The sequence below is a fragment of the Ornithorhynchus anatinus genome, chromosome 10 (assembly GCF_004115215.2).
Source record: "Ornithorhynchus anatinus isolate Pmale09 chromosome 10, mOrnAna1.pri.v4, whole genome shotgun sequence".
Classification (NCBI taxonomy): Eukaryota; Metazoa; Chordata; class Mammalia; order Monotremata; family Ornithorhynchidae; genus Ornithorhynchus; species Ornithorhynchus anatinus.
In genome coordinates, this window is record NC_041737.1 from 45,989,300 (window position 1) to 46,014,265 (window position 24,966).

The 24,966-nt window shown below is 47.8% G+C and overlaps 1 protein-coding gene and 1 long non-coding RNA gene across 2 annotated transcripts in view; one reads left to right on the forward strand and one right to left on the reverse strand.

Annotated features, from left to right (window-relative positions):
• Positions 1-24,966, forward strand: part of SND1 (staphylococcal nuclease and tudor domain containing 1) — a 382,537-nt gene that overhangs the window by 200,393 nt on the left and 157,178 nt on the right. The window contains exon 14 of the mRNA XM_029072845.2: positions 11,572-11,644. Within this exon, the coding sequence (XP_028928678.1) occupies positions 11,572-11,644 (73 nt within the window). The remainder of the gene's footprint in view (positions 1-11,571; positions 11,645-24,966) is intronic.
• Positions 11,677-14,988, reverse strand: LOC120638659. Its single transcript, XR_005660498.1, has 2 exons — positions 14,595-14,988; positions 11,677-12,392 (listed from the first exon to the last, which is right to left on the reverse strand). It is a non-coding gene; the product is annotated as an uncharacterized LOC120638659 (long non-coding RNA).

A 24,966-nucleotide genomic window follows, 5' to 3' on the forward strand; every position in this document is an offset into this window, starting at 1 on the left:
CTTCTTAGCCACCCCCTTGAAACTCCCCTCCTTCTGCTTAGTCCCATTGAAGTCACTGAATCCCTAGAAGTTTGTTCCGCTCATACTTTCTCACACACAAACACCTTTTCTGAATTGTTTCCCTCATTTTCGTCTCTCCCCTAGGTTTTTTCCCCCACCCCGAGGTGGAATATGTGCTTTAACAGGGTTATGCCTTTGCCTTGCAGCCTATTAGGACTCCTCAGGATTTAGGGGATGCTTCCGATCCTTTACTATGAAAATGTGTGTTTGGCAGGGGTTTTTTTTGTGTGTGTGTGTGTGTGCGCGCGCGTGTGTGTGTAAAGCATTAGATTTGAGAACTGGAGGGTGTCCCCTCCATGCCCCTCATCCCTGATTCAGCAGGCTTCTCCCTGTTCGTTTCCAAAGCTCCCGGCAGGGAGATTACAGAAGATAGCATTTTAAAAGTACCTGGGAGAGTGCTGAATTCTTACAGCCCATTGCATGTATCAAAGCTTGAAAATGTGCTCAGGCTAGTGAGTTCAGAGGGTTCGGGGAGTGCTCCTCTGCCTTGGCAGAGGGGGTGGTGGTGTAGGTGTGTGTGTGTGTGGTCTGAGGCACAAATCGAGAGGACTTCTTGTCCCAGCCAATCTTTTTTGTGGGGGTGGGGGTGGGGAGAGGAGGTTAGTAATTTCATTCAAATCATTCAGTGTGTGAATGTTTTTAAGGCAACTTAAACTCATTCTGAACATACGTAATTAGGTTAAGGTTATCTGGGGAAGGGAGTTAGAGATGTTTTTTCCATTCGTCTTACCATGTGTGTTCTGTTCCTTGCCCGGCATACTGCAGTGAGGAGTCCAGATGGGGAGAAGCTACGTGGTGTCCTCTTCCTCCATAGAGGGGTCCGGTCCATGTCACAGAATGATTTCCACAAACTCCTCCCAAGCCCCTGGGGACCCTTTATTGACTGAGAAGCACATTTCAGCAGCTCTTTCCCCAGAAATAATGAAGCTTTATTTAGGCTGCCTGTGCTTCCCCACAAACCCCCAAAGCACCAGTCTTCAATTAAGAGCCTGACAAAATATCTGGCTCTTTCCTGCCAGCTGACACTCCCTCCCTGCTCTGACTCCTCTCTGCTTGAACCTTTAGTAAGTATGTGCTAGCATTTCCCTCCCAGACCCCCATGGGTTAAGGCTGCAAGAGCTGGTGATAACCCCTTCCTCCCCTCTTTGGTCTTTTCTCCCCCAAGACTCTCTGGAGGCCTAAAGAAGTTTCGTCTCTGATTTTCTCTCATTTATAGGATCTTGGAATATAATGCATCAGTCCTTAAGTTTCAAATACTGGCAGCGTTTCTCAATTTTCACTCTGTTCAGCTTTTACAAATCATGGTTTTGACTTTACAACCAGAAGCTGCAGGGAAATGGGGGAAAACATTCATTTGCATGCTGCATTGGTGGAGTGTTAGAGAGCAGCAGGCTGGGGGGGTTGGATACCTAATCCCAAGGGGAGCCACCATGTCCATTTTATTACTTGGGTAGAATGTCTGTTTCGATACAAATGCATTAATATTGGCATATTATTCATCTTTAATTTATTGGTTCACTTTGCTTAAAATAAGGTATGTAACCGTGGTTCAGCATCGGATCCCCCTTTCAATAACAGAGGGCAAGTCTCAGTAAACGCTTGTGTTCTAAGTCAGTCAGTCATATTTATTGAGCGTTACTCTGTGCAGAACACTGTACTAAGGGCTTGGGAGAGTGTATATAGCAATTATAACAGACACAGTTCCTGCCACAATGAGCTTACAGTCTGGAGACTGAGGACTTCTGAGTAGTGTTTTCTTGGTGCAGAAGTTGGGTGCCCTGACCCTGTCAGTGGAAGCCTTGTCTCCGGCAAGCCCAGGGGCAGCAGCAGTAGTACATCCGCTGAATTGACTGCGGGCCTTGAGCTGGGCTCAGATTGGTTCTGTGCTGCCCCCTACTTTACCCCTAGGATTCTGGCATCTCAGAATTCCTTTTTTTCCTTGGAATATTGCATGAATTTACATTTAAATATTCTAATCAAAGGGATGGGATTCTTTGACTCCCCCAGGGGGCTTGGCTGCAGTGGAGTGTGGCCCAAACCTTTGGATGATCTGAAATAGGCTTTACTCTGCTCCCATGGAATTGATTAGGTTGGGCCCGGACATGTCAACCTGCATGGTATTCAAGATGCACCTTTTTAGGATAACCTGCCCCTTCTGGGAGACTTGGTACATTTTTATCAATGTTCCAGAATTTTTAATTGTCTTGTAATTTTTGTTGTCTTCCTGGTGTTAACTCATGTCAATGTGCCCCGAAGCCTTCCGGCAGAGAGTATAAATTGTAACATTCATTAAACAAAAATCAGGTCCAGTAGTCACACGTAGGACCATCATTCTTGTCCTTGTGGGACTTCCTTTAAGTCTCATCTCTTCAGGGCTCTAACCCAATCTTGTCTTTTCTTCTTTTGCTCGCCCTCCGTCCGCCTGCCCTCCCATCCTTCTTTTCCTCTTCCTCTCCCTCGGGCAACTTTCATTTCCTCCTTTCCTTCCTTGAAAGCAGCTTCCTACCCTTTGCTGCCAGCCCCGCTGCTAGCTTCCATTTTGGGGCAAGTGGAAAAAATCCACTTCACTGAAGCTCTGCTTTAGTGCCTCTTTCCAAAGGTATCATTTACCTTTATCCACCCTTCCTGTATAACCTCTGTTTCTCCCCTCCAAAACATTACAAAACAGCTCTGAATTTGCCAGGGACTACTGACCTCAGGTTGAACCATTGCATCTAATGGCGGCTCTGCCTAACTGAGACCAGTGACCCTTCACGCCTGGGCCGTTGTCCTCTTTAGACGGGCCAATTATGCTTCTATTCAATAGATGTCCTGAAGATGAACATGGGCCCGGTTAGAATTCACTACCATGAAATGAGCCTGCTGTCTCTTCTCGAGTGTCAGTGTTTTACTTCCTCTTTAAATCCTTGGGAGCCAGGGCAGTTTGATATCGCCAATCCAGGTGGAGTTTCAGACACTGAGATGGCGAGAGTGAGCACTTGTGGTGGGAAGGGGTGGGACCATTCTCTAAGTAGATGCACTAACAGGAAAATGTGTTAAAAGAGAGCCGATGTGGGGAAGCGATTTGGCGATGCAGCTGAATGTGGGGAAATTTAGCTTTTTCCCTTTCTTCAGAAAAGATGATGCACTCAACATCCAAATAGCAGCAATCAATCTGCATTTAAGGCATCACAAATGGGCACTTCTGGAGGGCTTTGTAATGTCTTCATTTCCAAATAGTTTTCTCCTTCAGGATATTAAGAGGATCCATTTGGTCTCTTCATCCTGCTCTTCTCCTCCAACCCCACCTTGCTTCCTCCTGCTGCAACTCAAGATGCTGCGTTCCTGCCTTCTGCAGGGCAGTGGTTGGGAGAGGATCGGTTCTGGGATCAGTGTAACACAGACCGGGTTTGGACCCCACGGTTCTTCCTTCCTGCCCTCTGTTGAAAACGTCCCCGCATTTTACAGTCCTGCAGTGGCTTGTGTTCATTGAGCACTTTCATGTGTGTCCAGCGCCGTTCTCATTAATCCTAGTCTCCCAGGACTCGCTGGGAGAGGGGATGCTAAGAGATCGTCTCTTATGGCCCTGAGGCCATTGTGTCCGACTTGACCTAATTCTTTCCCCAGCCCTGACCTAGAGCACAGAGTCAGAGCTTTGGGCAGTAAGCTCCTCTGGAAGGCAGTCACACAGGTCATCAGGGATCACGTTAATGAGGGAAAATAAACTCACATGCACAGAGGGGGAAGCTGTATTCATTTACAATTACAGGAGAGAGAGATTCAGTGCACTAGTGCTGAGTTCATTCCAACCAGGAATCAGCTAGAAATGAAAGATTGCGTAGCTCATAAATACAAGTCCCAGATAATCTTCAACTGCAGCCCGAGGGAGAAAGTTATTGGGGCATTTGTGCTTCCATTGCCTCTGAGTCTTCCCTCCTCTCAGCAAAATACTTTTGGTAGAGGAGGTTCTGTTTCACTATGTTGGGTGTGTGAGAAGGAACCAGGAAGAGAAAAATCAAGAAATGACAACTTTCAGGGGAGTGGTAATCACATTTTAACTTGAAAATTGCCTGAGAACAGACTGTATAATTATAGCGACGTACACAAATGCTATGCAAAGTATGTACTAATTATATGCAAACACATTTATGGCCCGTCTAACTATTCCATACACCTGGATATGGTCCTTGGGAAAATTCTCATGGAGGCCACTGATTACTGAATTTTAAATCCTTCCAGCTGGCCAACTTCCTGCTGTTGTGACCTCAGTGAAATGGATTATGACTGTTCAGGATTCCTAATGAATTATCCTCTTATATAGGTGACTAGCCCTTCCTCCCCTGCCCCTCTCCCCTCAAAACTGACTCATTCAGGCTAAAAAAAACCTAATCAATATAGCCTCTCCTTTTACTTCATTAATTAAAAATTAGGCCACTTGCAAAATCGTCTTGAAATAGCGGGACCTTACACTTGGTCCAGTGTGTAGGCCTATCCAGCGTTAAACCTTTTGTACAGATTATCCAGTGACTTCTTGTTATTTATGAGCTAAGCTTTCTTTCAACAGTTGTAACTGACGAAGCCTAGTTGGAATGAACTCAACATTGTCCACTGAGTCTCCCTCTGCTGTAAGGCCTAATGACTAGGCCTTTCCCCATCCTTGCATGTGAGTTCATTTTCTTTGTGACTCCCTTTCAGAGGAGCTTACTTCCCAAAGCTCTTGCTCTGTGTTGTGTCTTTGGGGGTAGGAGAGAGGCTAACCAGCTCCCTTTGAGTGCAGGAGCTGGTAAGGGCACCCAGTTTTGAGCCAATTTAGGGATAATAATAGTAGTGTTTAAATGCTTACTTGCTGTCAAATACTGTTCTAAGCACTGGGGGTAGGTCCAATTTTATCAGGTTGGACACAGTCCTGTCCCAAGTGAGCCTCACAGTCTTGAGCCCCGTTTTACAGATGAGGTAACTGACGGCACAGAGAAGTGAAGTGTCCTGCTCAAGGTCACATTGCAAGCAGTCCGGCAGAGCCAGATTAGAATCCAGGTCTTTGAGTCCCAGGCCCGTGCTTCTCCCACTAGCGCCATGCATCTTCCCAGTTTCTGGGGATGGCCAGTTTTAGCCTTCCCTGGGAGGCTGAAGCCCAGGCTTTCACTGCAACCTGCTATCTGTAAGTTCCTCACAGAGAGTAATCAATTTTGGCCTTTCTCCTCTAGCTCTCACTTCCCTGCTCTTCACACCCCTCACTTGTTGCCGTCCTCATCATCCGTGGTACTTATTGAGTGCAACTGACTGGCTACCGACTTTCTGTTGGGTAGTGCCCCCTTCCCATTCCCCAGACCCAGGGGCATATTACAGTGACTTCAACCGTCTGCCCGATACAGGTGCCAAACTGACCTCAGCCTCGGGAGGGATGTCTTCAGTAAGTGAAGATCTTATTCCCCTGCCTTGCTGCAGAATAGTTATCCCTTGTTACTTTCAGGCACTGAATTTTGCATCGGCTTCTTAAGGGAAAATCTACTTTGTGTCTTTGTATTTCGATTCCCCTCTCCCCACCCTCCCCACCCTCCCCTTTGAAGAATGCTTTGCATCTGAAATCCTGTGTAAACTCCCCAGAGGATTCCATTTGATCCTAAGATGCACTGTCATCAGTTTTGTTCCAGAGCACCGAGATGGGGAGTCACTGGGGAGCGAGAGTCTTTCCTCTTTGCTTTGCTAATTACGACAGGCCCGGAGAGGCAGAAACCCCTGGGAAGTGGTGACAAAAGCATCGCCTTTTGAGGGCTTGTAAGGCAACGCCTGCCTCCCTAACTTAAAGTAGCTTGAAGTAGAAAAGAAAGGCTGTCTTCGCAATTATAAAAAGAGACATACACACACACACACACAGGGCACACCTCCCGGTACCCTCTACCCCTCACCCTGTCCCCCGCTTTCCTTCCCCTTCATAAGGAAAAAATCTACAGAATACGTGTAGTCTTACTATCTTTCAAGCATTTGATCCTCTCTGCCACCCACTGCGAACTAAATCATTTCCATCAGTCAGGTGGTATTTGGTGTTGAAGACGCTTAGGCACTGCTTCACTAAACAATGTACTAAGTGTTTAGGAATTTTGTAGCAATGGCAGGACACATGTTTCCTCTCCCCAGGGAACTTGTAGTTCAGTGGAGAAGTAGACAATATTATGTTTTGATAGTGAAGTCAGAGAAAGACCTAGGAGGAGGCAGAACAGACACAGGGATGAAACAGCTGAATAAGTAAGCGCAGCGGAAACAGCAAGGCTGGGTGGATAGAACACGGTCTGGGAATCAGAAGAACCTGGGTTCTAATCCCAGCTGTGTTACTTGTCTGCTGTGTGGTGGGGGGCAAGTCATTCAACTTCTCCGTGCATGTTATGTCATCTATGAAATGGGGATTGAGACTGAGAGCCCCATGTGGGACGTGGACTGTAACCAATCTGACTAGCTTGTATCTACCCTAGCACTTCCATAACAAAATAATAATTGACTGTGTAAAGGTGTGCAATAGGTTTAAAAAAAGTAGCCTGCTTTTGCAAGGAAAGGGAAGGGCAGGTACAGCGGACAGCTGCAGCGGAGGTGGCCATGTGGGTTAGTCAACACCCTGCCACCCTAAGCCTTGGGACGGTAGTGGCTTGGTTGGGGTCATCTGGCATCCCCCGAGCTAAGCCCCCAGTTCTTCCCTCCTCCCTGCCCACCTTTCCCAGGTGGCTTGGGAGTATCTTTGGTTCCACTCATTCCCGAGACCATGTCAGGAAGTCTCTGTACAGCATATGAAGGCAAATCTGCCTCTTCTAAACCTTCCTCTCTTTCAGTTCCTGCAGTGTCTTATCCATTCAAGCTGATCCATCATTTACCCCATTAGCTCCATCATTGACCTCGTAACCTTCCTGGTCCATAGTCAGGGGTTGGGGTGGCGAAGAGGCTTCCACCTGCCCCTCTCTTCCTGGAGCAGATGTTGATGAGACCACCCACACCCACTCTTCACTTTCCACCTACCCGCTACTCTGTCCCTTCGACTTGACTGGCTAAAACTGACTCCATTGCTTCCTTTCCTCCCACTTCCCCTCCTTTGATGCTACCTCCTTTTCCCATAGGTTTCTTCATCTGCAGCTCTGTTTTTTGTCCACAGTAGAGCCCACCTCTCCCCCAACCTTTCTCTCTTCCCCACCCGCCCTTGCGGGTTCACTTCTTTAATTCTTCCTGCCCTGGGCTTTGGCCACTGAGTTCCCCTGGACACACAACATACATACACACGTGTCCACACACCCTTGCATCAGGAATCACCACCTGCTGGTCACGCTGCTTCTTATCTCTGTGTAAACATCTGGTTGCCAGTGTGTGTAAGGCTTGGAGCTATAATGAAAGGCCCGTTGGAGTGAACAGGATTGTTCCTTTGCTGCTTCACCTTTCCTCCATCCCCATAACTCCGTGATGGGTTATGTCCCCCGTTCCTTCCCATTGGCTGGCCTTTTAATCTCATCTTCTCATCTTTCCCAGAATTGTCTCCATCCAGCCTGTCACCTGGATTCCCTCACTCCTCTCTGCTTGCTCCTCTGGGTCTTTTCCTTCCCAGTGTCCCTGCCAATGTTTTCCTTCTGGAGTGGGGTGGAGCTGGGTTTCTTCTCCAGTTTCTTGGGTCCCTTCAGTTCCACCTCTCATCTTGTTTTTGACTCCCATTCTTTGCCCTTCAATTGGAGCCCCTACACTTCTTGTCATTTGGTAAGACCCTCTGCTCTTCCCTCCTTGCCCACGTGCCCCCCAATTGCTCCACCTCTCCTCTCCTTCCGATCCTCCCAACCTGACCTAAACTATACCACCTCTTTGATCTCTCATTTTCAACTCATTGCTCCACTTACTCCCCCCATTTTTTGAAGCTCCGTCAAATCCACCAATATGTCTCCTGCCCCACTTTCAAAGCCCTAAAACCCATGTCCTCCATGTCCCACCTTCCTAGTCATATGATCCCATCATCCCTTCATTTGACCTTACTCATTAACTGGTCACTGACTGTATTCATTCCATTCTTTCATTTTTCACTTTAGTTTTTTACCCTGTGTAATTTTAATTTCCCTTTGGTTCCCTCAGATTGTAAGCACATCAAGGGCAGAGGTGTGTTGCCTACTTTTATTGTTTGTTCCAAAGTTCCCAGTAGTTCACACACTGATGGTGCCGAAGCTAGTAGTTATGAAGCCCTCTTACCTGGGGGCACATTCTGGAAGGCTCTCTCTTCTCTAGAATCAAAATCAAACTCACCACCCTCTCTTTCTCTCTTTTTCCTTCTCTGTGGGCAGTGCGTGTGCAGTGGCTCTTTATTAGCAAAGTTCACCCTCCTCTCCCTGGGCAAGGGGCAGAATTTGGCCTCCAACAGTAAGGAGAGGGAACAACGGAAATGCCCAGTGAAGACTCCCAGTCCTCTGTGAAAGAAGAGCGTTTTCTGACTAATTGGACAGATTTCTCGATACCAAGCTGCTACAACCTCTCTGTTCCCACATGGAGAGGGCTGCCTTTTCTGAACCGAGCATCTTTCCACAAGCCATTTACTCCTGGATGTATATTGTCGGTTCCTGATGGACAGCATTGAGTGGGCCCCCACAATCTCTTCCTCCTTTGCGGGGCCTTATCATTCGGAAGAAAGCTTCAGAGGAGAGCAGGCTGGGTCCTGCCCCACTGTTTCCTTTCACTCTGGCCCCAGCTGAGCGGCTGCTCGCCTTTGTGCCAGAACGGCCATTAGGCCAGGCCTCAGCGGGGGGAGTTTAGAAGTCAGGAGTTTTGTTCGGCGTCTAATGAAAAGGGATGTGGAAGTCAAGCTGCAGCCTGCAGGGAGAGGCACCAAGAGAGGGAAGTTTAATATTAGCACTGGCGGCAATGGAGCAAGACTCCACTTCCCCGGACCTCAGGCATCTCACTGCTCCCCACAGCATAAGGGAACTAAATAAATTCCCTTAACGTATCCTTTAAGGTGGAGGTGGGAAGCTGAGCCAAGGGACCCTGAAAGAACACAGCCCATCAGTCAGACTACTCACCTCTTCCCTCTGGGATTGCTGTGAAGATCGAGACCCCAGCAGCCATGTGTGGATTGTACTTTAGAGCAGGAAGTAAGGAGAAAGTTTGGCTCAAGAAAAGAGTTAGGTTTTAGTAAATGGAGGCCATCTTTCTCCCTCTCCCAAACTGGCTCCACATTCCCTGGAAAGGGCTGCATTGTGAGGCTACCTGTTTCCATCTGGCTGGCCCTGAGACATCTCGGCTCCCAACCTGAAGCGACACCCCTAGGAAGTGGGAGGGTTCATCGTGGAACTGACTGCCATGGCCTTGTCACCCCTTCGGGTAGGCTCTTCACCTGGCCTCTTAACTGTGCAGTTCCTCCTCACTCCCTTTTCAGAGTAGGCCATCGGGCACACTCTTCGAGAGACTAATCCTCTGGCAGTTCAGTAGCAGGAAATGGTTTGCTAATTCTGGTGGTTCTTTGGATTGAGGAGTTGATCAGCATCTGGGAGGCTGACGGAGCCTTGTGAGACCAGGATCTTGCTTGCTGCAGGAGGGCAGGCATTAACTATGAGAAGTAGGGTGGCTGTCTTCCTAGGGAAGGGGCTTGGGGCTTCTCCTAATTCTTCTCCATCTTGGGGAGTGGTAAGGGCGAGGGGAAGAGGGAATCAACCCTCCGTATGAGGCTCCCAAAGAGAATAATGGGATTTCTAAAGCCTACACACATCAGCACACATCACTAAAGTTGTCCCTCATGCTGACTCTGAGCTACAAAGCCTGCCTGCCTAAGAGATCAGACTGTTCTCACTGAGGCCGTAGGGCCACCATTCCTTACTCCTTCACATGATCTCCACTAAGGTTCTCTGGTCTTGGTGTTCAACAGAACTCAAATCCCCAGAAAGAAACCATTGTGCATATGTTTGTGAATGGATTTCTCAAAGGACCAAACAGAGGTGTGACTGGATGGGGGTAGGTGGATGTTGGACAGGTATGGCAGTTACCGTACCTCATTGCCATAGATTCACCTGTCCGCGACCAGGGAGTTTACTTTGCCTCTGCACCTCGTCTTGGAGCAGCAGCATGGCTTAGTGGATAGGGCAAAGGTCAGCGGGTCAGAAGTGCCTGATTCTAATCCTGGCTCCACCACTTGTCTGCTCTGTGCCCTCGGGCAAGTGACTGCACTTCTCTATGCCTCAGTTTACTCATCTGTAAAAGGGGGGTTAAGACTGTGAGCCTCATGTGAGACATGAAGCGTGTCCAACCTGACTAGTTTGTATATTTTATTTAGTACAGTGCCTGGCACATAGTAAGCACTTGCTATTATTAGTAGTAGTAGTAGTACTACTACACTGGTCTTCCCTTGGCCTCTGCACTTGATGCCTCACTGGGGCTCCACTGGAAAGGCTGTCAGGCAGAGCCATGGTGATTTGAAGGTTACAGTGCCCATAGCCAGGTGGCACTGCTGGCCAAGGTATGGCCAAGGTATTCCCCTGACCCTGGCATCAGGTGAGGCACAAGTTAAGGGTAGGGAACATTGTATCCATGGAGTTGAGCTCCCCCTGGCATTTTCATGATGTCCAAACTTCTCCCTGCCTATAGAGAGTCATATGGGACAGGCCTTACTGGGAAAGGAAGCCATCTCAGGGCGTTCTGATTCTGCCTGAGATGGATTTTCAGGTTGATGCTAGGTCATGGGGTGATTGTGGATAGTCCCATTCTCCCTTTGATCATTTATATAATTAAGGCTAATTTTTCCCATTCCCCTCTCCTGCTTTTTTAGCCTGGCTATTTTTGTTTTCGCTTATCAGTTCTCCTCTGTCTGTGACTGTGCCCCGGGAGCTGAAACCTGGTCCTGATGCTGTGCTGGTGGTTTTGGGAGGAGCCACATTGTAGCAGAGCGGGAACCTCCGGCCCGGTGATCAGCCTGGGGTGGCTGGTCCAACGTTCTCATTAATACACAGCTGTGGTGGTTCCAGCTTCAGACAGAATTGAAAATGGGACTTACTGTCAGTTCTGTAGCATTTGTTCAGTTTTTTTTTCTGCCCTTCAACTAGTTTCTTGCACAGTATTGCTTCATTCAGGACAACTTCTCTTTTTACCTAGGAGAAACTTATTTCCATTAGAATTGGGCCACTAGCTGCATATTTTGCATTTAAAATGTTTCGTGTGATTAAACCCTGAAAGAAACATTATTACTTCTGATTCTTACGAGAGTGCTCTTCCAACTGATTCTTCCTTTTGTACCTGGAACAATGCCATTTAATTTGGAAACAAGTACAAGAACTCTCCCTGATTATCAGGTACACGTTGAGCCGAAACTATCGGCTGAATGCTGGTAATTGGGAGCAGGAGAATAGTGGGCCCATCGTATTCGTCTTTCCCTCCCTGCGTCTCTCTTCCCGCTCCCGCACACGCTGGCTATTCAGCCAGTCGCGGCTTGTTTTGTGCAGGTGACAGGTTTCCACTTCTTCCATCCAGCTCCCTTCCTGCCCCCCATCTCTCACCGAGTTGTATCTGAATGTGTCTCTTCTCCTTCCTCACCAGAGCTATTAAGAACGGCAAAGGACTCCATAGCAAGAAAGAAGTACCCATCCACCGAGTGGCAGACATCTCTGGGGTAAGACACAATGGCAGGAACAGAGTTGCTTCGCTTCATTGCATCTTTTATTAATTCGTTGGATTTCGGGTCTCCAGCACAAGTTTTTCCCCCTGGGGATCATGCCTGTAGCTCCAGCAAAGCAGGGTGTGGACACGGCTGGAGCAGCTACTAAGGAAACGGGGAATCCTTTGGAACTGCGGCTCCCGGAACTGTGGGAGCAACCCAGACCTGGTCTGTTGCCAGACCAAGGCTTTTCCTTTTTCCTGGAAACACGGGGTTTTTAAGGGAGGGCAAGCAGGTAGCCTGAAGCACTGAAGGACCTTCTCATCCTCTCTGTCCTTTTCTGGATGTCAGGTGTGAGTTGACAGGTTTAGAGGTAAGGGTGAGAAGGCAGAGGCATGGTTCTGGGGGTTAAGGAGGCTCCCGGGGTTGTCTTTCTGAGTTTATCCACATGCATTCACCATTACTGGGGACCTGGTGCCAGACTGCAGGGTAGGTTATCTTGTTTCCTAGACAGTTGGAGGCTGCAACAGTGAAGGAACAAACACAAAAGGCAGTCTTGGGCTAAGGGTTCTCCTGGTCCTGGGTAGACCTGGTATCAGCCACATTGGTCACATCTGACGAGGACCAAATTTTGCCAAACGAGGACCTGTTGGAACCAAACTCTTCTGTTCAGTTCTCTCCATCCTTTTCTATTTCCTGGACCTGGACCGACATCTCCAGCTTTCCTTGCTTGGAGAAATGTTGGGAAAAGATGAGCGGAGAGCTGTTGGAGGAAGAACCACATGGGTCAGGATGGTAACACCTCGTTGCTCACTCAAACAGAAAGGCGTGGAGAAGCCCAACTTAGGTATCCCTGGAACGTGTCCCAGGCACTGAGGAAGGAATTCTAAATAACAACGCTCTGTTGAGCCGTGTTGGCCCACAGTAGTGATGAATTGAGGTGGTTTATCTTCCTTTTACATTGTGTTGTCATCCTGCCTGAGACTTGCTCCACTGCTGCTAGTTGTGACTATTCATCAAGATGGGTCGGGGCAGCCCACGCTCTCCTGGGTGCCCACGTCGCCCTGCCATGTCAGCGAGGGGGCTAAACTGAGTTGTCCAAAGATGATTTCTCTGTGGCCACTTGAATCGGTCACTGCATTAGAATGGCTGCCTGCCTTTCTCCGCCCGCCTTCCAATTTACACTTCAGGGTCTAGTTTTCTCAGGAAAGCTGGTGCCGTGGCTACGTCTCCGGCCACCACTCTGTCCAGACACGACCGCACTTGCGGTTCCTGTAATCAGAGAGCGGGGCATCCCGAGGAGAGCCGTTTGTCGTGGTGGTACAGCAGCCCTGAATAGAGATTGGCGTACTCCTCCCTGCTGGTGGCCTGTCCTGTGTGGCCAGGCCCTGAAACCCTCCTCGCCCTGACAGTCACAAGCGTGGGGTAAGTTTGGGCTCCTGCCATGTACGGTGTATTAGTTATTCCATTGTCTGAGCGCAGGGTTTTTGCTAAGGATATATTTGAGGTGGGGCATAGCCTATCTGATAGAGCTGATATCCAAACTAGTTAGGATAACCCAAAGCCATAGTCACCAAACTACAGGATGCGGGTTTTTCTAAACATGCCAGACCTAGGTCTGTGAAGTGAGAGTAGTTGTAATTTTAGTGTTGCATAAAGCCAGTGGCATCAAACTGTGGTATTGCCACCCCAGAAGAGGAAAGACAGCTGTTCTGGGGTTGGAATGGTCCTCAGGATTTAGGTTACAGGCCACAAAGAGGAAGCCAAAAATTTGGGAGAGGACCATGTGGGATGCCCCGCAGTAGATGCCTCTGGCTCAGATACATCTCTGGCAGGTGGGACGGTGGGAGCTGGCTCTCAACTAACTGCTCCGGGACAGCTGATTGACTGGAGCTGCCCCGGGAACTATACCAGCTGGACTGAGAGATCACCAGTCTTTTCCCTGGCCCCTGCCGCCAGGTGCTTTTGCCAGTGGAAAGAGCCCGGGCTTGGGAGTCAGAGGTCATGGGTTCAAATCCTGGCTCTGCCACTTGTCAGCTGTGTGACTGTGGGCAAGTCACTTGACTTCTCTGTGCCTCAGTTACCTCATGTGTAAAATGGGGATTAACTGTGAGCCTCATGTGGGACAACCTGATTACCCTGTATACCCCAGCGCTTAGAACAGTGCTCTGCACATAGTAAGCGCTTAACAAATACCAACATTATTATTTTCTGAAGAAGGGACAGTGATTGGGCCCAGTCACCCCAGGCTAAGGAATGTGGGGGGATGGGAAGGGCAGATTGGTGGTGAGGATCATAAGCAGTGAAACAATCAATCAGTGGGGTTTATTGAGCACTTGCTGTGTGCAGAGCAATGTACTAAGCGCTTGGTGAGTACACTACAAGCAGTGTTTGGAGTTCCTTTCCTAGCGCCTTCCATATTCTGGGTGAGCAGGACAGCCCTACAGAGGACTGTTCACCCTGAAAGTAGTATTTATCAAGGGCCTACTGTGTGCAGAGCAGTGGACTAAATGCTCTGGGGAGTACAGTAGTAGTTATAGTATTAAGAGCTTACCGTGTGCAGAACACTGAACTAAGCACTGGTGGGGAGTTAAAAGGTATGATGCTTTCCTCAAATAGCAGACTACTGTATCAGGAAAGGCAGGAACTATGTACCTGGGCATCGCCACCGAGGATCATGGGGTATTGATTGAACAAATGATATCCTGAGATGTTTCTTTGCATAAGGCTTTTGTATAAAGTGGAAATGGGCCGGTAGAGGGTGGAGCTGAGAACATAGGTATTATCATGATAATAATAATAAGAAGAAAATGTGGAATTGTTACTATATGCCAAACACTGAACTAAGCATTCGTGTATTTACAAGATAATCAGGTCAGGTGCATAGTCCAAGTATGAGGGAAACATTTTGATTTCCCATTTTACGGACGAGGAACCCCAAGCAAAGACAAGTCAAGTGACTTACCCGAGGTCACACAATAGGCAGGGGCAGAACTGGAATTAGAACCCAAGTCCTCTGACATTCAGGGCCATGTTCTTTCTGCCAGTCCAGGCCCTCTGAATGTTGCCTTGCTAGAAACCTGCCTGAAGTGCTCTTCTGCCTTCTGCTTCAGCTGGGGTCCCACTCGGTTCCACAGTGGGCAAGTCTAGTTAAAGTAATTGCTGCTGACAAGTGGCAGAGCCCAAATAAAAACCCAGGTTTCCTGACTCCCAATCACATTCTCCTTCCACTTATCTGGCATCTTCATCCAGTCGTATATGTGGCATTCAGCAAAAGGGATAGAGAGAGAGCTGATGATAGGCAGGGTGGTGATGGTAGTACTTTGCCTCTCCTGTCTTCATCATCTCCCCGTCCCTCTCATTCCCTATCCTCCCACTCCCTAAAGCACCCTGTGTGACATCACTGGACTGGTTGCTTCTGGAATCCCACTTTTCCCTGGGTATTTCTACGGTCTCACCACCCTCCTGAGCTTTTGGAAACCTTTTCTCCCAGTTGTTCTCCCCTCCCCATTTTTCATCGAAGCCAAGTTTCTGACACATCCATGCCTCTCGGTTATTGGAGGATTGGCTAGCTCTTAAGTTATTTAAAAATAAATGTCGGTTGCATTTCCTTCAGCTTCCCCATAAATAAAATAAAAAAAAAGAAAGCACGAGTAGGAGAGACAAAGACAGAAAGTGAAAAAGCTGTTCAATTTAAAGAGATGTCGGATATGACCTTGTCAGCCTGGATCACAAATTACTCAGCTTAGAATTCTGAACTCTTGCTTGTTGCCTTGCTAACAGAAAGATTCAGCCTGGATTTTTTCTCTCCCTCTCTTCTTCCCTTTCTCCTTTGCGATGGTGTAGTGGGTGTCCTTGTGTTGTTTTGGTAAGATGTATGGGACTCCCAGCTTACTGAAACGTTCTGGGTGTTTCAGTGTCCGAGGGATGGTTAGACATGTGTGGGAAAGTAATTAAGACAAACAGCTCACAGCTAGTGAAGGATGGATACCTGGAGTAAAGGGAGGGTCATCCATCATGGGTTTATGAAGCTTTATTAATCTTTTTTTATCTTTAATAGTATTTTCCCCAAATTGATCCCCCTCTTATTTGAATGTCATTAGTTGCAGGGCATGATATATGTTAGTGTACACAGAACTGACAGCGTATGCTATACTGCTGCCAAAATAATTTAATGTGAATTAGTATCTATGTACAGTCTTTTTTTCTCTCTCTTGGGATATGTATGCACAAACACAGTTCCTCTTCCCTTCGCTCTCTCCTTTTTGCGCTTCGCTCCTCCCTTCCCCCTCCTACAGACTCACTCTGTACTCCGCCTACACACTCCCAGAATAGAAAGGTTTGAAACTGCCCGGCTTATCTGTCCCCTTCAGGAGACTATCCTCCCTAGCACTGTTGAACTCCATTGAGTCATCTCCCTTCCCCCCTACACCCCACCATTCTTGCGAGATCTTTCAGCAAGCTAGTCGATTAATGGTATTTACGAGTACCTGATGTGCACTGAGCACTGTACTCAACATTTGGGTGAGTACAGTACAGTTGATAGAAATGACGCCTGTCCTCAGAGTTTACAGCCTCGTGGGCCTACCATGCTAATCAGGACTTGGCTAAATTCAGCTTCAGTTTTTGTTTCCATTTTATTTCAGGTTTTCTTCCTGCGTGTTACAGGGTTAGAGGTTTTTGTCATTTTGTTTTTTTTCCTTAATTCTGGTAAAGGGTTATGACGGGGAAAATTAGTATTTGTATTAGCACAAGTCTGGGCTAAGATTATTCAACCCAAGCGAAGATGGGAGTGAGTTATTGAAAAATCTTTGTTGAAGACTCCAGCAGGGATCAGATCATTTGGGGGCTTAGGGGGAGATTTGAAGGCTACCCAGAGAGGAACGAGATATCTTCAATCCTTCCCTTTATTGTAATCCTTCCTTCACATTTTCCAGTTCTCCCTCTCAGGAGTAACAGAATAATTTCCTGTATGGTAGAGTGACTGGCAAGTGGTACGTCTAGGAAACACAATCTTGCTAATGGAGAGAACAAAGCTGCTTTCAGTCAGACAGTGATATTTTTTGAGAGTTTAAACTGTGCAGAACACTGAAATAAGCTCTTGGAAAAATGCAGGGCAGGGTAGATATGATCCCTGCCCACAAAGAGCTTGCGGTCTTCAGAGGAAAATGGATGTTAGACTACGGAGAGGGGAGATAGCAGAAAATAAAAATATTTACAGAAGTATTGTGGGTCTGGGATTAGTGTCAAGGTGGCTGTAGACTACAGAGCCAAGTGCATAGTCGACGCAGAGGGAAGGGCAGATAGGTGAAATGAGGGATTAATCTGGGAGGGCTTCTGGAGATGTAATTTTAGGAAGGCTTTGAGGTGAACTAGAAATGTAGCTAATCAATCAGTGGTCTTTATTGAGTACTTGCTATTTGTGGAGCACTATACTAAAAGCTTGAGAGTGTACAGTAGAACTGGTGAAGCACAGTCCTTGCCCACAAAGTGCTTACACAGTCTAGTGGCGGTTGGTAAATCACTCATCTTCAGAGTTGTGTAGCTTGGTACCCCCAAAGCCAATCAGGACCCTTTGTTCTTGTTTCTATGGCACTTGAGGGTGACAGCAGACCTTGCTAACTCTCCACCTAGATTTAGGTCGCCCCAAACCTCCATTGTTATTTATTTATCTTCTTCATAAAACCCTCTAAATAATGTTAGAGTAGAGATTTGTAAATGGGCTTTTAATGCCTGTCCATTTAATGGTGATCATAAATACCACACAGAGGTTTTAAAGGCTCTTGGTTTGGGGTAATTTTCGCCATTCATCTCATTGTGATTGGTACACGTTGCCCGAGTGAGTTGAATGCTGCTTTTGCCTAGAGGAACTACTATCAACCCTCAGAGCAGGAGCCGAGCAAATCCTCTTCCCCCAGGTGTATATTAACCTGGTCTGCATTTACCTCTTACCCCTCATTGCAGATTCAGCCCGTTTTTCCTCCTACATTGACTATGAGCCTCTTGCAGGAGTGGAGCTGTGTCCCAACTGATTAACTTGTATCTGCCCCAGTGCTAAGAACAGTTTTTGATGCATAATAAGCCCTTAACAAATACAGTAATTATAAAACTAATAATTGCAGAGCAATCATAAAACAGATGACAGTAATTAGAGGGAGGGATCCCTCTCTCTCCCTGCCCCATGATGGTTGTAGAGACTCTGGTCATCCTCTCTTCCTTTGCTTCTCAAAGTCCCCAGAGTGGACTTTGACATCCATACTGTCCCTGCTGCCCTTTGCCTACCAATCAGAAGCAGCTTAGCCTAGTGGATAGAGCACGGTCCTGGGAGTCAACAGGACCTGGATTCTCATTCCAGCTCAGCCACCTGTTGCCTCTATGACCTTGGGTGAGTCACTGCACTTCTTTGTGCCTCAGTTACCTCATCTGTAAAATGGGGATTAAAACTGAGCCCCATGTGGGACATGGTCTGTGTCCAATTTGGTTCACTTATGTCTACCCCAGTGCTTAGTACAGTGCCTGGCACATAATAAGCAGTTAATAAATACCATTAAAAATCTGGGCACCTCCCTGGCTGGGAGTTTTACTTGGTTTCCCAGAGGCTGGTTGATTGTCCTTCTTAGCACTCGGCCTACCGTGGCAGAGCTGGGGTCGATTGCCCGGCTCTCTGACATCATCTCATTCATCAGCTCCTCCTTTCTCCTCCTTCCCCCCAGCTGCAGGGAGCTGAAAGGCATGACAGTGGTGTGGAAGGCTGTTCTTAATCTTGGGTTTATTATTATTTTTGCTGTAGCCCGCTCCGTAATAAATATGATCTCCTGCAGATACAGAGTGTAAAACAGGCAATAAAGTGGGGCTGGTGCGTGGTTCTCTGTTGTTCTGGCAAATCAAACAAATCAATTATGGCTCATGGGGTGGAAGAGAGCTCTGTTGCTCAGCTCTTCAGAAAGGATGCTGCCAACTCGTCCCCAGTGCTCCGTCTTTGCCTCCCTTTTCCTCGCTTGTCCTTGGCCAATGGGGCCAATCAGCAGTAACGGGACAGTTCACATTTGGCCCCACGTGCATTTGAGCCTGTGTCTTCTCTCCCCACCCATCCCAGTCCCCCTCCTTTCACCCTCCATACATTTTCTCCCTTCCCTCCTACCCCCCCACCCCCCCACACAGCTTGTAACAGCCCTATGCTGAAGCATTTTTGGACAGTGACATACAGATCCAGTGTCTATCTGGACTGAGAGAAAAGCAGATTCCTCCAGGCCATGAAGGACACTCCAAGCATATCTCAGTGGCTTGTGATTGGTTTTCATACTCAAGTCCCAGAACTGGGGCCGTGTTTCGCTACAGCTTTCTCTCACTTCTGCACTTGCGTGGCTCTGCCCTGTCGGCTCATTTGCTGATCGTTAGTGAGCTTGGCTTACAGCCCTCATTGCCCACGTTAGCTATCCATCCGGGTCGGGTGGGAGTCTCTCCCTGTCTGCTGCCGTGCCCTTCTGGGCATTTGTTGTCATTTTGGGTCTTTTTCCCTTCTAAAATGATTCCTGAAAATATTTTTGATTTCCCTCCTCCACTTTCCTCCAGGATTGGCACTTCTGGCAGGAGATAAGGTTTTTTCTCAGTCAAAGCCTGGGCTGTTTCCGAGAGGAGCTACTGGAGCAGTAGATGGCAATTCTAAGCGGTGGTCATTACCAGAGAGAACTAGGCTATTATTTCCTCCAGGCATTTTGGGCAGAACCGTCAGCCTTGCCTGTTCCAAGCTTCCAAGTAGAACAGAAGGCTTCTGTGGGGAGAGTAAAAGTCCCAAATCAGGACTTTCTCGCCTGTTCACTCTTTGAAGTCTTCCTGCTAGTCCCAAGCCTGTCCCATTTGCACTTTTTTTATCCCTCTCTTCCTCCTTCTGCCCTACAAAAAAAAAAATCCCCCCCATCTTTTCTCCTCCACACTTGAAAGTCTGCAGAATGGAGTGTGAGAAGAGGAAATGAGGGTTAGTCAGGGAAGGCCTCTTGGAGGAGATGTGCTTTCAATAAGTCTTTGAAGATGGGGAGAGTGATAATCTGTTGGACATGAAGAGGGAGGGTATTCCAGGCCAAAGGCAGGACGTGGGCAAGAGGTCGGTGCTGAGATAGACCAGATCGAGGTAGTATGTAGGTTGGCAATAGAGGAACGAAGTATGTGGGCTGAATTATAGTAGGAAAGCAGCAAGGTATGGTAGGAGGGGGCAAGATGATTTGAGTGCTTTAAAGCTGATGGTAAAGAGTTTCTGCTTGATGCTGAGGTGGATTGTTCGGGAGTGAAGTTTGTTTGGGTGTCACAGTTTAGTTCACCTCAAGGTCTGCAGGGTGGAGCGCATGAGGAGATTGGATGACAGTGGGAGACCCAGTGAACTGAAAGCTAGAGACATGGGCAGAGGAGATGCTTTAAGAAGGTAGTTCAGCCTCGGGAGATTTAAAAATTCATTTGGGAGACAACTGTGGCAGTCCAGGCTAGTGAGCTGTAATCTGAGAAGAGCAATGTTTTTTGAGCAGAAACATCAAGTGGCTCAGGAGACTGACACGGGAACTAGAACAGCACCAGATCCTACAAGCAAACGTATCAGAACTACGAGACTCCCAGATTCATGCCCGGGAAGGTTGGGACAACTGGTCACACATCAGCCTTTTCCAATGCTCTCTCATAGATGATCTTCACCCTCCACAGCAGCATCTTGGGCCATGGAGGGCAGCTTTATCATATGGACTGCAATAGATCACAGAATTCAGGCCTATTTGGTGTCCTGCGCTCTGGTCGGAGTGGAAAGAGGGTTATCTGTAGTCAAATGGAAGATTCTCCAGAACAAATTAAACCCTGACATCCTCCTTGCCTCTTTGAAAAGTGAGTGTGCAACATGATCGGCAGGTCCCCGTGACCCACTCTTTGTTCCCAACTCCGATGCCTCGTTCTGTTGCTTGGACGACTGCTAATTATGGTGGTAGTGACACTCCCCCAGCCAGAGCCTTGTCCTCCGATTGGTCTGAATCCCAAGAAGGATCTGGACCGGTTTTAGTTGTGAAGGGGAGGAACTGTAGTGAGGCTGCCTCCACGGGCTGCAATGCCAAAGTGATGTCTGTTTGGGATGAGCTGACCCGTTTTCGAATGTGCCAGGAGCTTTTTAAAGGCAGATCCCGGCACCTTCTTTAAAGCAGTAGGGTGTTGCCAAGGAAACTCCAACTCCATCATCAAATTCCCCTCTGGACGGAGGGGATGTGTATCTTGGTCTCTGTCTCTTGTGGCCCCCCAGTCATTGCTGTTCAAAGCCCCACAGCTGTGTCCCCATCCTGAGTCATTTCACTTCAGCCCTGCTCGGAATGCGGGACTCTGAAGGACTAAACCGCCATACGAGGCTTTGGAAACCCTGAAGCGACTGTCGTCCGTGGCCGCTTGTGGGGATGAAGCGATGAGATCATTCCGGGGCTGGCGGGGTCTGTTGCATGAAAAATGGGTCCGCCCCTTATTTTGCAGCGAGGCAGCCAGGTCCAAGGCCTCAGTCACTGCTAGAGCCAGGATTAGAACTATCAGTTGCAAGAGATTCCAGACTGAGGCTAAATCCCCCACCTGCAAACATGGCCCTCGATGAGGGGGCAGCAGGTTCGTCTGTCGAGAACATGGCGAGGCTCCATTTCCTAGGCTGCAAAGCTGCACTGCCCGAGTGCCCTCTTTGGTCTACTCCGGGTCTACAGGTAATAATAACAATTGTGGTATTTAAGTGCTTACTAAGTGCCAGGCACTTGGAAGCACTGGGATGAATACAAGCAAATCGGAGTGAACACAGTCCCTGTCCCACTTAGGGCTCACAGTTTCAGTCTCCATTTTACAGATGAAGTAACTGAGGCACAAATAAGGAAAGTGACTTGCCCAAGGCCTCACAGTAGATAAGTGACAGAGCCGGGATTAGAATCCATGACCTTCTGATTCCCAGACCCGTGCTGTATTCATGAGGGAGGAGTGGCATCAACTGAAAGGATGGATTAGTCACTCAGACGCTGAATTCACCGTCCTGGCGTTGGGGTAGGGGCAACACACCGTGTCACTCAAGCAGGCTGCAGTGCCACCTCTCGGGGAATTGGGGTGAGCAATTGACTCAGCCAAACTCTCTGCCCGTCCGAGGGATGTTTTTCCAGGTACTGGATTGAGACTCCATCCCCTGTCCTCTACCCCCAAATCCCTTTGAGTGAATTGCAAAAGGGGTAGGTGTTCTATCCCGGCTCTCTTCCCTCTTATTATTCCCTAAACCCACGGCCCTTCAGGGAATGCGTGGGCTCAAGTGGTGTAGTTCCTGTCTCCTCCTCCCCTCGGTGTGACGTTACACACGAGTCTTGCTTTCACCGGGGATGGTTTCCACTGTGGCCTATTTTTTCTCCCAAAAGTTTTCCCTTCCTGGTTTAAATGTAACTTCACACACATTGCCCAGGAAAATGAGCTCCTTAGCAACGCTGACCTGGCTTTCATGCAAATGTCCTTTGCTGTAATGATTTTTCCTTTCTTCCTTTGTTTGCTTAAAGAAAGGGGAAAGGAAATTGAGAGAGTACCAGCAGCAGTGTCTCTGAAGAGTGCCATTCGCCCTTCCAAAGAATAGGGCTTCGCACACAGATGGTGCTCATGGCTTCTTCCCGTTAATTTTAGTACCAATGTCTCCCCTGGACCCTGGTTGTATGTGGCCACTATGCAGAGATTGTATTTCATAGGCTCAGATTGGGGGAATGAGCCGAACGTATTTTCGGCTCAGTGAAACGTAAAGCATATTTCGGGGCAGTTGATTCAATGTTTTAATTTTTTTTTTTGGAATCCCACACTGAGGTGTCCGATTAGGTTGTCTGCAGTGGCCCTTGTTTATGGGTTGTGCTTATGCAGATTTCTGAGGTGAAGCTGCCAACCCACCAGTCTGGCCTTCCTTCTTCCTTCTCCATTCCTTATGGTAATACCACTTAGTGGCTCTACATTCACATTTGTCTCTGTCATGCAGCCACAAGTAGTAGTGACACTTAATAATACTAACACCACTACTGTTAATAACTGGTATTTGTTAAGCACTTAGTATGTGCCAAGCACTGTTGAGATAAATACAGGAGTTAGAGGTCGATTCAAGTTAAGTCACTCATAGTGTTATATAGGTGGGAAAACTGATATTGAATCCTCAAGATAGTCTGTGGTTGCCTCTCCCTGTTAGCACTGGAGCACCTTATATTATCCCTTCAAGAGGTTTGACACAGCTGTGGGGCAATTCTCCCAATCCCAAGTATACAAGGAGCCCAGGAAACGTTAGGCTTGAGCTGGTAAGGAGAAATATCTTGTATTTCTTTTATATTCTCCTAAGCACACACAATAATGCGGGATCCAGACACTATTGGATTGGGAGGCAGGAGATATTGGGCCTATGATCGATGCTGGGCTGTATTCAACCTCAGCTGAGCCCTCTCAGCCCTGTTTACCTCAGTTTACCTGTCCAGACTTTGATGTGGATATTAAGGATAGAGATGGAAACCAAAAATAAGAGAATATTGCACTGTGTATTCTCCTAAGTGCTTAGTCCAGTGCTCTGCACACAGTAAGTAGTCGACTGACAAACTAACAGCTAAAGCGGGGTTCACTTTAGCCTGGGGGAGGCAGTACTGGCAGGTGAGGTGTTCCATTCTGAAGTTTAAGATCAGGGCTTCCCAGTTCCCTAAGCCTGTACTGGATGTGCAGGTGGAGAATGTGAGCTCACTCAATTCAGCTGTCCTGATCCCGCACCCTCAGAAGTTGTTTTTAACTTTGTGGTCTTGAAGGTTGGCTCGTGGCAAGACTGGTGGTTTGGCAGCAAGTGTGCGGGTTTTTTAAAATCAATCCTTCTGCCATTCTGTCTTTCTCCACTCTTGCTATCAGCCTCCGATTCCTCCCTTGACCCGCAGAGGAGGCCTGACCCTGGAGTCCTGGCCCTGGCTGCAGCCACGGGTGCAAGATGTCCGTGGCCTGAGGATCCCATGGTGTCCATTTGTTATATCGTGGTGACAGCATTGAAAGAGCCAGAGTGGGCTCTGGGTCACAGGTCAAGGGAGGAATTTTACTGAAGTGCCAATTTTAGTGCAGTGCCTTGACAATACAAGCAGATCATCTGCACCATCCTGCATATTCCTATTTCAAATATTTCATCTTTACGGTTGTATTTATTGAGTGCTTACCGTGTGCAGAGCACTGTACTAGGCACTTGGGAGAGTACAGTACAAGAATAAGCACCCACAGTCCCTACCCACGATGAGTTTACAGCCTGCGGGGGAAGGACAGGCATTAGTACAAATAAGTAAATTACAGATATGTATACAAAGTGCTGTGGGGCTGGGAGGCGGGGATGAGAACAAAGTGAGCAAGTCGGGGTGATGCAGAAGGGAGTGGAAGAGGAATTTTGGGCACCTAGGGAAGGCCTCTTGGAGGAGATGGGCCCTATAATAAGGCTTTGAAGTAGGGAAGAGTCGACTTGAGGAGGAAATTGTCGAATTTGAGGAGGAAAGGCCAGAGGCTGGACTTAGGCAAGGGGTCTGCTGCTAGATCAATGAGGTCGTCACAGTGAGAAGGTTAGTGTTAGAGGAGTGAAGTATGCACGCTGGCTTGTAGGAGAGTAGTAAGGTTAGTTAGGCGGGGGGAAGGTGATTGAATGCTTTAAAGCTGGTGAGTTTTTATTTGATGCAATGGTGGATGGTCCGCTGTTCTGATAAAGAAAGATAGCCTCATGATGATCAAGTCTAGAATAATAATGAGAGCCAGCGTGGAGTTTGGTTTGGGGTCCACCACATTCTTAGATTAGAGCAGAGCAATACAGACTAATGAAGAATGCCCTGAGGTTGCTGTCATCGATAAGCAAAGACTAGATTCACGCACTCCTGCCTTCAGGTCCCATTCAGGTCCCACTGAGCTGAGGCTGGTTTATAAAATATTTCCTTGAAATGAAGAGTCCTCTCGAGTAAAGTGCTGGGCTGGGAGGAAACTGTGAAGGTTATAGAACTATCACTGCAGCTGGGGTACTGGCCTGGAAAGCCTTTGGAGAAAGATGGTCACTTTCTGTCAACTCCATATACTTCTGTAAACTCCTTGGGCAGGGATCACATGTACCAACTCTGTCCTAATGTACTTTCCCAAGCACTTAGTACAGAGCTCTGCATGCTCCATAAACACCATTGATTGATAGGATTTAATATAGGGTACCTGTAGAGCACTGAATGATGAAAAAAAAATCCGTGTCCTTGATTTTCTTCATATCTGTTGGCCTCTGTTGTTTTCTTTTATAATGACCTTTCAAGTTCCACCTCCTTTACCACCCCATTTAATCCTAATTTGTT